Raw genomic sequence first — 17018 nt, forward strand, 5'->3', positions numbered from 1 at the left:
TATTCATATGCAGAAATGTAGCGATGTTTTATACTGATCCTATAGCTCACTGCTAGCCTTTCCTAAGATTTTTAATGTTTATAGACTATGTCACTGACCGTTCAATTTTTTCCTTTCAAATCTTCAGAGATTCCATTTATTTCTTTACTGTATTGGCAATTTCACTAGCAGGTCCTATGCTGCTATCCACTCCTTACCAATAAATCCTTCTGGAATCCCACAATTAAATTAGAATCTACAATCCTGGAGGCATCTGGGCCTAAAAGTATGGTAGTATTCTCCTGCTACCAATCACCACTATAATTCTGATTTTGTTGTAAGTGATAAACAATGAAGCAATTTAACTTTTAATATCCACTTGTTTTTTTCTAGATGTTAATTCCTATTAAAGGTTCAATGTAATAATTATTTTTGTTGTTACTATTGTCATTTTAATATCCTCCAGGTATGACATTCATTACTGGCAAAAAACTGATGAATTATAATATCACTACCCCTTTTAAAATGAAAGCTAAATACATAAGAATGTATCCTTACAAGGATTTTTCCCCTACCAATAACAATGATTCCAGTTCCCACAATGTGCCCATTGGGGTATGTCCTACCGTCTAATGAGAAGTATAATCCTCTGCGACTGTATAATTTTGGGGCCTCTAAAATGTGTGTGTGTGTGTGTGTGTGTGTGTGTGTGTGTGTGTGTGTGTACACATGGGTATGCCTGTGTTGTTGGGAACCAAACTGTGGGCCTTATACACACTAGGTAAGTATTCTACCACTGAGCTACACCCTCCTTCCTTAACTTCCAAAATTTTGGTATGTTATTACCTGTGCTAAAGATAGCTTTCCTTTTACTTTATAAATTCTCCAATACCTTATTATAGTTCTTGAAGTGTTGGCTGAGGACAGCTTTGTATTCTGTTCCCCTGCACTATAAAACATGGTGGAACTCATCCGCTACTACTCATCTTTCTAACTCTAAGCATCTATCACAATGCTGAATGTTATTTTAATGAACATGAAATCTGAATTTAAAATACAGAGAGCAAATAAGTGTTTTAAGTTTGCAGTTATTTTTTAAGTGTAACTAATTATAATAGTCTATTTATTTTAAAATTAATTTAATGTTTTTTCACTAATTCAGATGACCTATTTAATATAAAAGCTGAAACAACAAACTTTGTAAATGAACAAAAATGCTAATTAATGTGTTTCCATGTATATAATATTAAAAATCACTGCCAAGGTAACTTTAATTTCAACATTTAGAGCTCAAATTATAAAATATATAATTTTCTCTTTTTAAGTAAATTACCTCAATGATAGTTGGCTTCCCCACATTGTCAGCCGTTGGAGACCCATATAGGACCCCATCACTATATGGTGTTCTTTGGATATATCGAAGCCATCCAGGTCGATCTGGGTAACCCATTAAATTTGTATTAAAAGTAATGGGATCATTACTAATCTCCCCTAGATAAGAAACACAAAGTTAGACAAAAGACATTTATTTTCACACATGTTGCTTTGGTAGTTTTAATCAAAACATTCTGCCTAAACAAATTTTTTTTTTACATCTGTAGCAAACTAAATGCACAAACAAAAGCAACAACAAATCCATCTGGAAATTTAGATTAGGGCTCCATGTTATGAAAACTTATTTTGGTTATTTAATTTGTCCAGAAATTGTATCTATCCAACAAAAAAGCATATTCATACAGATTTTTTATTATATTTTTTGGTGGTACTGGAGATTGAACCCAGGGGCTTCCCAGTACCACACACGCACACACACACACACACACACACACACAAAAAAAAAAAAAAAACCATAAAAAAGAGTAGTTCTAGCTAAGTGTGGTGTCATACACCTATAATCCCAGGACTTGGAAGCCAAGCCAGGAGAACTGCAGGTTTGAAGTCATCCTCAGCCATTTAACAAGGCTCTCAACAACTTATCAAGACACTGTTTTAAAATAAAAAAATAAATAAATAAGGCTGGAGACATAGCTCAGAGATATAATGGATTAAATCCCCCCAGTACAAAAAAAAAAAAAAAAAAGAAAAGGTAGGGTAGTTCTGTGGTGAGAGAATTGTCAGAAAAATCTCCTAATTCCCATTAGTAGTACAGATGAATTCATACTTACGGGATGCATTTCTTTCATGAAACTCCAGATACTATCAAACTAATATCCAGAAAATTTAAAAAGTATCACCAAAGCAAAAATAATACAATTATAAAACATGGGAGGATGGGATGAAAAAGATTTTGAAAACCCAAAACAACTGCAATAAAGGCATTTACCAGTGATAAACATTAATAGCAGCATGATTTCTTAGCATATGCCTGGCCCCATATAAAGTGCTCCATAAGCACTATCTCATCTGATTTTCAAACGTACCTATGAAATCAGTGCTATTAACTCTAGTATTATCGGTGACATATGTAATTTTCCGTATTAAGTAAATTCTCTATGGTTGGCCTTATTAAGTGGTAAAACTAGAACTTAATCCTGGTTGACACCAGAAACTCTGTTCTTCACATATTTTCTCAAATGTTAGAGCTGCTGCTCCAAAGATTTAGCCATATAGTTTTGCAAACATGAAATGCCTCATAAGAAAACATTTTAATATAATTAATGAAAATATTACCTTTCTCATAAATACCACTAAGAACATGTCTACCTCTATTTTATGTTTTCAGATATGCCATTCATCATATTATCCACAAAAAGTATTGATATTAATTCTAATGTTAAAAATGAGTTCTTACAAAATATAATTTTCAGAAGTCATTTTTATTTGTTATTTTAGAATTATAACTGAATGTGTTTTCTCTTGCTAGTCTTTCTATATCTTCATTAAGATGATAGCATTTGTGATAATTCAAAATAACATATTTAAACCAATAGTGAATTAAATAAGACTTCATAATTGGTATTACTTTGAAGGGAAAATTAATCTTCATTATATTGTTATGAAGGTTTATAAAATTATCTCATCTTGTGAAAGCTTTGAAAGAACTCTTAATACCATATTTCATTCTCTTCTACGGTATATGTATAGTTTTTCAAAACTCAATGTATTATGTAAGATTCTAAGTCTTAATATGGAAAAATCCTAATTGTATGGCTATAATTATTTCGATGTGACTACAAATAGATCATTTGTCAAAGGTATAAAACTCAAGACTGAGAACCCAGAAGCATGCTTTCTTTAAAATTCAAAAACAAATTATTTCCATCTTTAACCAAATTTATAATCTTTAGGAAATGTCTTACAATCATCACTTTTTCATGCACTCAGATCACTTAAAATAGTATTAATGATATTTTGACCATACACTACCTAGATTATCTACACTGAACAAAAATAAATATTTAGAAAATTAACCACCTTTCACCCCCCCCCCACACACACACAAAGAACATACCAGGTTTTGGGTAAGGTGGAAATTCCCCCTTAAAATATTCTCTTTCCAAAACATGAACAAAGAGGACACCTGCAGATGGATATACGTTCCGATCAGAGTGTACCTTCGAGAAAATAGTGTACACTGAAAATAAAGAGAAAAAATGAGAGACAAGACAAATGAGATGTGCCCTTGATTCTGCAGCTTTTTTTCTTTCTTTTTTTTTTTTTTTTTTTTTTTTTTTTGGTGCTACTGGGGATGAAACCCTTCTACCTCCAGGCTACACTCCCAGACCTATTTTATATTTTATTTAGAAACAGGGTCTCTTAAGCCAGCAAGGCTGACTTCGAACCTGTGTGATCCTCCTGTCTCCGCCTCCCAAGCCTGGGGATTACAAGCCACCACGCCACCACACCCGGCTGATTCTTCAGTTTTGACTGCAAGAAAAGGCCTCATTAGATGGAAATTTTGGAGAAAACTGAAGCAACATGCAAGAGAACTGTTAATAACAGTTTGTTTTAAAGGGAAGTGATTTTAGGACAAAACATTAAAAAAATTTATTTATTAAACTCTTTTAAACACAACATTAATAAACTTATATACATTCAATATTTAATTGCTATTAAATAGTGAAGAAGAAATCTATAATATTATTTTGGTAATTTCTTTTCAGTTGGAATTCTTACCAATAAAATACATCATAAGAACTGACCAACTACACAATTAGCATAGTTTGGGTTTCTCTCCCCCCCTTCAATGCATGTGTGTTAAAAATCCACACTATACTAATTATTTTCTAGACAAGCAAATGAGACTATTTAATACCATCAAATATATAAGACAACTCATATATATTTACAAAAATACACGGAGTAAATTTTTGAGTATTTATTCCTATCTCTCTCCTAGAAATAATTAATTTATTCCATTTCCCCTGATCTTGACATTTAATACTTCAAACAGTATAATCCATCATACTGTGCTACATCCTAAATAAGCAGTAACAGTTACATAATGCAATATAATTCGGTGCAAATAATTTGAGTGAAATGGGACCAATTTCGTGATTTACTCTTACTAGGACATAAGATGTGAGTACACTGAAATGGCCAAATTGCTTTGATTAGTTTCCACCTATTGTTTTTCTCCTGATATCATCATCTCCACCAACACATTATTGCCATTACCCTTGTCACCTCTACAATCTCTATTGGGTCTCTATCTTCCTGATTGGCTAGTTGCTGCAATTTTTAGACAGATGAACCATATCATGCCAGTTCTTTCTCATAGTCATGCATGGATTTGTAAATGTGGTAATTAACCTTAGGCACCCCAATGCTGCTCACACCAAGCTCACAACTTACTAAAAGCCCTGGGTAGAGAGATCACTGACAGCAAATTTTTCAGCACAAAAATGGGAACTCCCACAGAATGTTTCTCTATTGGTAAAAATGTGTCCCTCCAGTTCTGTGGATGGCTGCCAGAAAAGGCAAACTGAACTAAAATATTTGGCTTGTAGCTTCACGTAACCATAACTTCACTGCTAAAAAAACACTTTAAGGCTATGTCACAGAGGAAAGGAGCTACAAGTAGATTTAAATAGGGATGTAGAGAAACTCTTTCCTAACTTGTACTAGTTGTCATAAGCAATCTTCCCATGCTGTTTATAATGCCCAACTTCCACCTGACAACAATTTACTCACCTATGAGAGTGGTCCTATTCCAAATAATGAATAAATCATTAAAACATAGTAAGGGTGAAAATTTGACTTTTTTCCCCAATACTACAATGTGTCCTGAACGATGTAAAAGACCTGTGCTTCTCACAAGTTCACATCCAGACTGGGAGAACAACATACATCTAGCTAGGCATAGTTCCAGAGGTATAAATAAATTACTTTGGCAATACCTGAAAAGATGAGAAGAGCAACAGAGGCTGGAAAGATAGGGGGGGAAAATCTATGGAAGGAGAACTTAATATAGCTCTAGTACTAGTAGCTTTCTCTCTCTTAGAGATGAGAAATTCAGGCACTCAGAAACAAACATATGTAAAAAAAAAAAAGAAAAAGAAAAAGAAAAGGAAACAAACATATGTGTGAGATGCAATGGTGAGATACTCATGGCGTCCTTTCAAGGACACTGGATCCTGGGGTGTATTTGAGGGGGAAACAACACTGGGAAGAAAAGAGGAGTCAAATGATGGAGAGTTTGTGACTCCTGCTGAGAAGTCATTTCACTCTCTATTAAAGGTGTTTAAATTCCAGATTACAACCCCACATCTAACACATAGGAATATTTTGAATAATCTAAATGAATCACTTCTGAATATATCTAATCTATTCTTCCCAGAGATTAAAAGCACCATGAAGTGCAGTAACTATTTACCTTGTCATTTTCTCAACACCTAGAAGAGTGTCAAGAATATTTGAATAGTTTTATCAGTGGCTCTGGAATGGATGAATACACTCTAACCCAGGGAACTATAGAGATAAACACAGGTCTCTTGCTACTAAACTAAATATATATAATAATTAATTTATGGTACAGCACTTTACAGATTACCATCCTCCATTAATATCATAAACTACTAAAAAAGTCTCCCCTAATAAACAAGTCCCCCCTAGTTTTCGCTCCTATCCGGTGGTAAAGGCTAGCTTATTAGGCAAAAAGAAAACTGTTTATATTAAATACTATTGAAATGGTTCTGTTTTCTGTATAGCCCTCCATGGGGCCTGAAGTAGAACTGTTTAAAGGACACCTGCCACTCCATACCATCTTACTTCAAGAAATGACATAGAACATCTTTATAAAAAAAATTTCTGCGATCCACAAGAGCCAAACCACAATCTACCATGGCCCTCCTGAGTCTTAAGATGACATGCACATTTCTTTATTCACGTGTACTCTCAATTGCAGTTCTGCAATCTCCCGAACTGCATACTTGCTGGTCAGTTACCTTGGCAACTTCACAGGAAAGCCTGCTTCACTTTAAGTATAGTATGCCATTCACTTTAAGAAAAACATGATACAGATGTATGACACATTCATCATCCAGAAATGGAAAATGACTAAGCCACTATGTTTTGTTTGGGAAAATAATCCTTCCTTTCTGTAGCATCAGTTTAAATTGTAGGGACCCATACCACATTGTAGAGAAGAGCCCTTTCCCTTCCGCTTTCCCATTTGTAACTTGCAAAACAAATAGCTCTTCAACAGAGGCTATTTGGGCAGTATTTACACCTAGACTCCCTTTCAAAAACAACAAATGACACAGAGAATTGGAAGCTCTAAGCTCTTGTCCTAAACACGAGCTCTATCAATAATACATATAGGGGTCAGCACCAACACCTACTGAGGCTATTACTAACAGTTAACACATGTTGCCATCATATGCCTAGATAGTACTCACAAAAAGAAAGCTGGAAATATATTGTTTTCCTTAAGAGTAAGTCTTGAAAATCAAATTTAAACACCCTAAGAATCCTCAGCACTAAGATCTAATAATCTCTGAAATATACATGTGTATGGTTCCATGCTAATCAAGCTGAGGTCACAGGGTCTGGCCTCTCTGCGTATCGCATGGTTTTGCAATCTTCTACGGCTGCAAACCCATCACCTCTGCAAACACATGCCACTGGGTACAAATGAAACCGGAAACCAGTGTGTGGCTAAATCCGTGCAAATCTATCACCATTAATGGGGAAAACAATTAACGCAAAAGTCCAAGCCACGGGAGATCAAAAACATCATCTCCAAAGAGCAAGGGGAGCTATATTTGAAAATATTAAAAATTTCTGAAGACAAGTTGTCATAAGTAATAGAAATTTTTAAGGAAAAATTATATCTCTGAGAGAAGCCAAAAGGCTATGTCGGCAAGTAGTCAGAGTCATTATTTCATCCTCCCGAAGCTCCGTTGTTTCTCATCACCGTGCTACCAAAATCGTGTCCACAGAACTATTCTCTGTATGTTTTAGTCAGAGGGCACAGAAACTACAGACCATTTCAACAACTGCATATTATGTGACAGCAGAGAGCCACGAATCAAATAACAGGTCGTGATAGCAGTAGCAATAACGTGAGACCTCATGCTAGCTCAATTGCGTGCTGTCTTCTTATACTAAGAATCCGCTGGAAATGTTCTCTCTCCATGATGAAAATATAAGAGTGTGCATTTGTGTGCTTATGTACAATTACCTAAAAAAAAGCAAATTGGATGTATTTAGTAAATATTATATTCTGAAAGTATTGTGGTAGTGCACAGCTAATAAATCCATGACATGTAACTTCACAAATATCACAAAGATTATTTTAAATGGCATATGTATGTGCACAGACATGCATGCAGTCCCTTCCCTATCCCCCCAAAAAATCCAGAGAACACTTAGGAGAACTTTCTCTGTGTCACCAAGAACATTGTACGTGGCCATAAAGATAAAATAGCCACTGAATGTGAGACGTTGTAAATTCCAACCAGACTTAAATCTTAAAGCAGTCTCCTTTGAAATTTTAGAGAAGAAAGTCATAAATTATTGTCAATATTCATGTCCAGGCGGCTTTTATTAGGTACCAAATTATGCTTATGTCTCTCTTATACATGCTTTACCAATGAATTAAGCACTTTAAAAGATCCATTTACATCATCATTTTTTTAATTTTAGGGGGTTATACAAGCATATAGCAGTGTCTCAGTTTACCAGACAGCCCACACGACAAATCCTTTCAGAAAGCTGATTTTTCTAACGTACTCAGTGGTGAAACCCTTTTCAAGATAGTATAAGATTATCAATTTGCACATCAATTATTACGCTCTGCTCTATTATGCAGACACCCTTATGGACTGTTTGGTTGCCTTGTCATTTACCGATCACGCTAGTGGGTCCTGGGCTGCTAATGCTTTTTAAGGTTGTGTATTTTATAGATTTTCTGTTTTCTCCTCCGTGGACAAGTTGTCAGCTGTCATTTCTCATTGCTATCAGTATGATTCCTATATCGGCTTCTCTATCTCCTCTAATTTGCTGTTATTAATCTGCTGTAGGTTTACAGACCAGACTACCAAATGAGGCAGGAGCGCACGTTAAAGAATAAACATGTGCTGTTTTAATGCACGCAATGCTGTGCTAGATGTAAAACAAAACAAAACAAAAAAACAAAACTAGGAACATGCATTTGTGATCTGTTTTAGCTGCCTAAAAACCCCTTTGTAGCGTATTTTCTCGTCCTTAGTTGATGCAGTCCACTTCTGAACAGATGATTTTACTATAATTGAGACAGAGACATTACTTGAGGCAAGAACAGCATAAATGCTGTGCATTAAATATATTCAAAAATAAATAAGTGTACAATTGAAAGTCTTAATTCAACCCATATATTATGTGAAGATGAGCTATCAAAAATGGATGTAATGTGCTGTACAAAATAATTTCTTACATATTTGAAATAAGGAAAATAAACGGAATAATTTAAACAAAGAGATCAATGAATTAAATGATATATTACCCTCAGCAATAGCTAAATCCACCTAAGAATATTTTAACACTCTAGTAAGCAACTTTTTAATGAGAAATCAAAGTCTATTTCTAAAAGCATTTCAATTTTGTCAGTTTTCCTCTCGTGTTCAGAGGATTTTAAGATGTAAGTTACTCACTGTGAAGGGTCACAGAGGTGAACTGAGTCCAGATTCCTTACATAAGATAGTGAACATTCCCAACTATTCATTGGATTGCCTTAATGTGAAGTAGTATCTGGAAATATTTTTGAATGAGAATGATGAGATTTTTAGATCTGTTTAAGATACAATGCTACCTATCTCATACAGCTTTTAAAATAAAGTTGACCTAAGCACCTAGGCATGTTCTTTGTGGTAATTAAAAATGTTAGGTACTAACAAGAAGAAAATGCCTTATTTTGCAGTTATAACAGGCAAAAGCTCTCTATGGGTTCAGAGCTCAGAGCCGCTGCACACACGCACTCCAAGAAGCCGCTACCGAGTCATCGGAACTGATTACAAGAGAAGAATCTTGTTTGCTTCTGTACATTAAAAGAACTCATTTCAGGATTTTCAGAGTCTTCTATATTTTTGGATTCCTTCCTACTTTATTTTTTACTATTTGATTGCTACAGTCAAATTAAAATTTAATTATTAAACCAGAAAACTGCTGTAGGAAAAATATATTTTAAAAGATCTCAATATCCAGCCATGTATACAACCTGTTTCTTGCTTTTGTTTTTCTAAGATTTCCCTTGTATTTTATTAATCCACCTATATAAATCTCGGCTTTGAATCAAAAGCTTTTTCTCATCAGCCTGCCCTTCACCTTTGGGTTTACGTGACATCAAAGTATGCCGGCCATTCATCTGAAGGTGGGCAGCTATTGTTTTTGCTTTGGTCACACATAGTCCATGCCTGGACTGTGGAATTTATCACAAAGACAGCATTAGATTCTCTTTGTAAACTTTGTCTAAGAGATGCAGCCACTTCTCTTTACATGAGATAGAAGAGAAACCACTGCTTGGATCTGTTCCTACAAAAAAATTCCAGGTTTCTTCATAATATTTTCCCCCCTAACCAAATCTCCTTATTTTAGTCTACAAAATGGAATTAAGTATCTCAATCATTTTGTGATTGCATGTATTTTTTCTCTTTCTTTTTTTCTTAAATGCCAATCGGAAAGAAGTTGCAAACCATTGTTAATTGGTGATCAATAGAACACTGGTCTCAGAATGCTGGGAAGTTGAAAAGGGTTTTAGATGTCATCCTGTCTGGGCATGCTAATATCTCTATTAAGAGATAGATCACAGCATTACTTCCCACCCAGATCTGTCCATAGCCTCCTACTCAACCCAGGATTCTTGACAGTTACTAGCAATCAGAGTTGGCATAAATTAGCTCTCCTGGAGGAGTCAGTCGTCCACTATAGATAATAAAATTGAACCCAGAAGGACTAAGTTCTGGTTCAAAACTACAGGGCTAATAAGAGGAAGAGCCAGGACTTGAAGTGGCGTAGTCATGTGGTTTATTGATTTGAAAATAAAAGTTAATATGTTTGTGGCTATATATTCTATTGTAACATCTCACCACAGTAAGTTTATGTTATGTAACACCTTGATTTTTCTTTTTTCAATTTTCTATACTTTTATTAGTACACTGCAATTATTCATCAGAGTGAGATTCAAAGTTATATACATACACATACACATCAATGAACTATCTCCTCTTTTATGAAGAACCAGAATTTGACCAGGTAATCCAAGTTTATCTTATTATTTTATAAAGTTATCTTTTTTGTGAGGAGGTACTGGGAGTGAACTCAGGGGCATTCTACCTCCAAACTACATCCCCCCACATTTTTTTTTAAACAAGGTCTTACTAGCTTGCTGACAATCTCACTAAGTTGCTGAGGCTGGTCTCCTACCTGCAATCCTCCTGTTTTAGCCTCCCAAGTACCAGGATTACAGGCATGTACTACCATGCACAGCTTCATAAAATCATTCTAGTTATATTGCACAACTGGAAAAAGTGAGTTGACAGTCATATCTGAAACACACTCAGGTCTAAAAAACAAAACCACACACACACTAACACACACATACCTGAAAGAGGAGGAAACATTTCAACCCTTAGCCAGAGCTTAGAAGGACAATCTCACATTCTCTAGTAAAGAATCCTTTAAAGTCCTGCAACTCTGTGGTAATTCCCCTGACTCTTCAAGGGGAATGAAATATTTTCAGCCATAGGGTCATTTCCAGCTCCTCTCCAACCTTGGGGGAAAAGAAGTAATCTAGAGAGACACTCCTGTCCTCAAGCAATACAGTCCTAGGACAGTCAGTAAGCCAAGGAGTCTCTTTTAAGACAGTAGAAAAGAATTCTATCGGTTCATATGGGGTATGTATTATTTCATTCAAATGAGTATTCAGTTAAAGTTGAACATTTAAACTGAAAATAATTAGGAAATCTAGACACAATCATTTTTAATTTTGCCTTAGTTTCTTAGGAAAGCACAATGGAAGTTTTGCAGTAAACCTAAGGCTGACCTGTTTTAGGACATGAGTTTTCCTATGTAGAAAAGGAGAATATAAAGATGTTTACCTAAGGAAAGTATGTAAACAGGAAGGGTTACTATTTTTTATTTAAATTATCCTAAGGGTAAATTTTTTAAAGTTTTTCATTTCAACCCAGGACAAAATTAATCCATATTTAGAGCGTTCTTTATGACTTCTATGACTACTTAACGTGTGTCAAGGTAGAAAAATATAAAATGTGTTGGTCTGAGGCAATCAGAATTCTATTTACAGAGGAGCTACTAGCTCACTGCTTTAGTTAAGAATTATAATCTTATTTAGAAAGAACATTACACAAAACATTACCATTGCTACATTTATTTTTTTTTTACTATATAAATGCTCTTGCAATCTTTTGTGTTCTCTTGAAATCACCAAAAAGAAATGATGGGTATTCACAGTCAAGAACATCACAGAGAACATTGGACATCTGACACAGCATTTAAAATGTGCTTGTTGTACAAGCTACTGGTATTTGTTTTTATCATTTTTAAGAGCGATAAAACCATTTTCTTCACAATGTTGATGAAACTGCTTTCTGTACAAGTTATTTTGATAATTCAGAACTATAATGACTGGACTTAAATAGGATGCAGAGACTTAGGAGGGAAAAGAATCTAAAGGATGAGATCAAGAGAAACTGAGGAAATAAGAACATGACAGCCTGAACCGGCTACCTCTGTAGAACCAGGATGGATTGTGACTGTATTTTGATAACTATAGTTCTCTTATGTTCCAGAGAAACAATTAGTTTGAGGTACAATGGGGACATGAAGTTTGAAATGGGAAGAGACCACTACCTCTTGGAGATTCTAGAAGATGCTATATAAAGGTCTTGGAATGCATGTCACTAAGGATGGCACCAAAATAAATGACTTAGCTAGATCGAATAGCTGGTTAGACAGTACTCTTTTGGAAAATCAAACAGAAATGGAGTGGGTTGCCCAGAGAGGACAGAAACTCTAGGGACCAAAGCAAAAGAGAAGATGTAGATGATAAAGAAAAGGATGGCTCTATGCCGGGCGTGGTGGCGCACGCTTGTAATCCCCGCGCTTGGGAGGCAGAGACAGGAGGATCGCGCAGGTTCGAAGCCAGCCGCGCGCGCTGGCTTAGGAGACCCTGTTTCCAAATAAAAATGTAAAAATAGGTCTGGGAGTGTAGCCCGGAGGTAGAAGGGCTTCCAGGAACCCCAGTACCACCAAAAAAAAAAAAAAAAAAAAGAAAGAAAAAGAAAAAAAAGAGAAGGATGGCTCTAATTTAGTGCAAAATGATGTGCAATCCTGCGAAGAGGTTCTGGGGATCCTCTGTGGGAAACCAGGAGTCAGAGAAAGTCCAATATCATTTGGAGATGACAGAACAAAAGTACAACATAGATCACAACAGTGAAGGAAGGACACTGGAAGCCATCGCCTCAAAAGAATAGTAGAAAACACGAAAAGTGGGGGCACCAAGGAGGATGAAGCCCTCAGCTTGGTTCAACAGATACTGGAAAATGGAGATGATTCCTTTGAAGCAATTAGGGAGAATCTACTGGAAATATTTAAGAGGGTGTAGGGAAAAGAACTATGAGGCCAAAGACTTAGGCTCTGGTGCAAATGCATCTAGTGCTTGTTAAAACAAATGTTTGTGATACTTTCATAGCAAGTTTTACTATTATAAAACTCCATGTCTTTCTATACATATTAGCAATAAAAATTCCTTAAAAATACACAAATGTTTGTGGGTTTGCTTCAAAATCAGTAAGAAAAAAGAGATATTGGGAACCTCTGTAATACTTTGAAATAGATCTAAGGGTAGAAGATTCTAGGTGAAGAATAATTTTATACCAGGTATACAAAAGTTAGTGACTCCAACTTGAAAGATGTATGAAGGAAGTCAGGTACTACAAGTACTGAGCAGGTCTTGTCTGACATTAAGGACATTTTATCACACAGATTTGCTGTCCTTTTTAAAACATTTTATCATTCTTTTTATAGACAATTTGGTTGCCCCAAAGTTATAGAAACCAGGCTACTGTGCAGCAAATGTTCATGACCACATGTAGCTAATATTTGGAGGAGGGGAGAGAATCAGTGAAAATGCATAATAGTAACTGATATTTTAAAAACCACTAACATTTTGATTATTAAGTAAGACATTTTGTCCCTAAAAAATGCATTATTTCAAAGGTCATGAAATGTTGCTAACAGCCATATTTATAGATAGGGAAAAGTTTAGAAGGATTAATCCATCATTCAAGGGTCATCTTTCCAACAGTAAACCATTACCAACTAATTATTTAACAGCAAAACATCAACTTCATTTTGCAACAAAAAATCATGCAAAATTAGGCAAAATAGTTTATGACCATTTTTACAAGTTTTCATAAATACTATATTAAAATGATGCATGTTGCCAGGTGCAGTAGCACATGCCTTTAATCCCAGCGCATGGGAGGCTGAGACAGGTGGATCACAGGTTCCAGGCCAGCCTCAGCAATTTAGAGAGACCCTCAGCAACTCAGTGAGACCCTGTTTCAAAATAAAAAAGTGTTAGGGATATAGCTCAGAGGTAGAATGTCCCTGGGCTCAATCCCCACCACCACCACCACCAATAAATAAATAAATAAATAAATAAATAAATAAATAAATAAAATGTTAATTTTTTATAAATAAATTGTTACACTAAACACACTGGGACAATTTTTATAGGTGGTAAAACTAGTGACTAGATAAGGGGTGACATAGATTAAAAACAGGGATGATTTTTAGCTTAAAAGGGGCAACTATAGCAAAGGAAAATAATGGATTAAGAACATACAGAATCAGAAGTTTTAGAAGATTAGGAAGACAAAATTTATTTTTTCAAGTTGACACAGGAAAAAAAAATCATACACACAACTAAAAAAAGCAAAAGGAATATTGGAAGCGAACATTTAATTGACTCCCCCAAAGGGATTTAAATTTACAACCTAAACTCACCATCCTTCTTCCCAGCAGCCATTTTTCTGCTGATAATAAAACTGTTGGCCTGTTTGGTCTTCCAGTTAACTGTTCCATTTATGCCATCAGCCCAGCTTAATAAAATAGCTTTTCAGAATAAAACAAATGCACAAAAAATGAAATTAATGTCAAATTTAAATGACTATCACAAATCACCTACTATTAGCTGGGAACAGATTACATCCAGCCAAAACTGCTTAGTTTCAGTCAACAAATGTTTGTTGCATGCCAATACAAGGAATATATAAAGATAACTGCTTAAAAAAAAAAAAAAAACACTGTTCCTGCCCCCTAAGGAGCTTACACTCTATGTGCAGAAATCTCTATGTCTTATATAAGTAATATGCACACACATAATAGTCGAAAATTTATGTGCTAGCTACAAAAATACTGAAGGAAAAGCAATCATCTCTGGCTAGGAATGTTGCATGAAGGAAATTCACGTTTGAGATTGGAAACATTACATGAGCAGCAATGAACAGAATTAGGATTAGGGTACTAAATAAGGGGCTACCATAACAGTATAGGGAAGTAGTCATCCTGAACCAAAAGAAAAGGTCATGTGAGTTACCAGACACCATGGAGATAATACTGATGATGCTTTTTTAAGTTGCTAGATGTAGGATTAAAGGAGAATCAAAAATGGTTTTGAATTTTTTTTATTCAGAATGATACAGAACAAGTATTTGTTAGGAAGTCCAAAAAGCAATGTCAGCTTCAAGAGAAAGATAATGAATTTAATTTAGAATATATGAAGTTTAGGATACCAGCTACATAGCCACCAAGTAAGACCATTTAAGAAGAAGTAACAGAGCTTTGTTTCCTAAGAGACTATAATGGGGCTTTGGATGAGGATTTAAAGTTCTCTAGAAAAACTGATCATGGAAGCCAAGTGTAAAGTGCAATTCCTTAAAGATACCATGCCTACAGGCAACCCATACAATGCCCTTACACACAAAGTGATCTGGACCATATGCATTCGTGTCATTGATCCACTCATTTCTCCTCTTTCTCATCAACTAAAATGCCAATCATACTGCTTACTCTCCAATTTTCCATTCTTCCCCTTCAGATTTGATATATTTGGGCACCATTTTTTCAGATGACAACATTGGCTATTTATATCCTTCTCCCTCTCTCTGACCTAAGTTCCCCAAATCCCTTAGGGCCTAACCCACAAATCTATCCTAGCTTCTAGACATTAAATGTATTAAGAAAGAAGACACAGAAAGTAGGAGTGATAGTAAAGGCGGAAGAACACATTAGCGAACACACTTGCATAGCAAAAGCAGAGGATGATTCCACAAAGACACCCAAGGGGTCGGACACCCAAGTCGGGGAAGCCACACGTGCCAACAGAAGAGAAATGTCAAGAAAGAGAGTGAGATCAACTCAACATCCTTACTCACTGCCTCAAGGGCAAAGGGGACAAGAGCTTAGGAAAGACTGCTCAATTTGAAAGGTGAGAAGCTACAGGCGACTCCTTGAAAGTGGAGTTCCAAAAAAGCCATCAGAGCAGAAGCCAAACTGCAAGAGGTCAAGACGGGGATGCTGCAAACACAGTTAATCTTTCAAGAGCGCCTGGCCAAAATAGGGAAGCAAAGAGATCAAATGACAACCCGAGGAGCAAGGTGGAAAGAAGGGATGGTTATTTTAGTACAAGGAGACTTGGATTTTGTACATCAGTTGAGAAAAAGGGTGTAAGAAAAAAGAAACTGATGAGGAAGCATAAACCACGGGACATAATGCAATAAAAAGTAAAATGCCTAAGACTAAACATATGCCGTATAAATACTTCGTGAATGAGAGAGTCAGGACAAGAGCGTTCAGTGGGGTACAGCAAAGGTAATCTTAAGAGCACTCCCCAACTTAATATACATTCCCATTACAAACTGAATTTACAGTAAAATTTATATTTAAATTAGGAAAAAATATCAAGTTTCCTTTTAAAATGATATAAGAATGCAGTTCAAAACTTGGGCTATTAAAAACCAAACCTTCAGGTGATCATTTTAATGATGAGGAGTGGAAATCCAAGGCCCTTGCATCCCTACAGATAAAATACTTAAATTTACATCTCAGTACTGCAAAAAATTAAAATAATGAATGCCAAAGTAAATATCTTATTTGTTGTGGTACCAGGGCTCATTCTTACAGCAAAACAGAGTAAGTCCCACAGAGAAGTAACACTCCTTTGAGTTCCCTGCTTCTCTGAAGGCCACAAAGTCACCATAAGGAGTAGGTTAAGTGCACAGACAGCTTCTCTTTCGTTCAATCCTTTATTCTAGCACACTTTATTCTTCCTTTATTCCGACTTGTTGTGCATAAGAAATATTGCTCAGAGGTATATATACAAAACTACAGCTCTAATGATTTATGGGCAACTGAAAGGATTTACTAGGATAACTCCAAGTCTGTAGACTTTTTGTCTTACACTCTTGCTTTTAAAACTGGACTACCCCAGCATAAAATTGAATGTCACTGCATGCCTTTGACTGAAAAAGTCATATATCATTGCTCATACTTTCAAGTCCCCATATAAGAACAGTCCGGTTCCCTTTTATGGGAGT

At 35.6% G+C, this 17018-nt stretch overlaps 1 protein-coding gene across 4 annotated transcripts in view; it reads right to left on the reverse strand.

The window, feature by feature from the left end:
* SGCE (sarcoglycan epsilon) overlaps nt 1-17018 on the reverse strand; it is a gene marked incomplete at both ends in the record, with an annotated part of 70805 nt that overhangs the window by 41837 nt on the left and 11950 nt on the right. For 2 of the 4 annotated variants that reach the window (XM_080701637.1, XM_080701638.1), the window contains 3 exons: nt 1313-1470; nt 3431-3553; nt 14428-14535. In XM_080701637.1, coding sequence (XP_080557763.1) covers nt 1313-1470; nt 3431-3553; nt 14428-14535 — 389 coding nt within the window. The remainder of the gene's footprint in view (nt 1-1312; nt 1471-3430; nt 3554-14427; nt 14536-17018) is intronic. The other 2 variants (XM_080701640.1, XM_080701639.1) reach the window with 1 other exon arrangement.

This window comes from Muscardinus avellanarius, assembly GCF_963383645.1.
Source record: "Muscardinus avellanarius genome assembly, chromosome: 9".
Classification (NCBI taxonomy): domain Eukaryota; kingdom Metazoa; phylum Chordata; class Mammalia; order Rodentia; family Gliridae; genus Muscardinus; species Muscardinus avellanarius.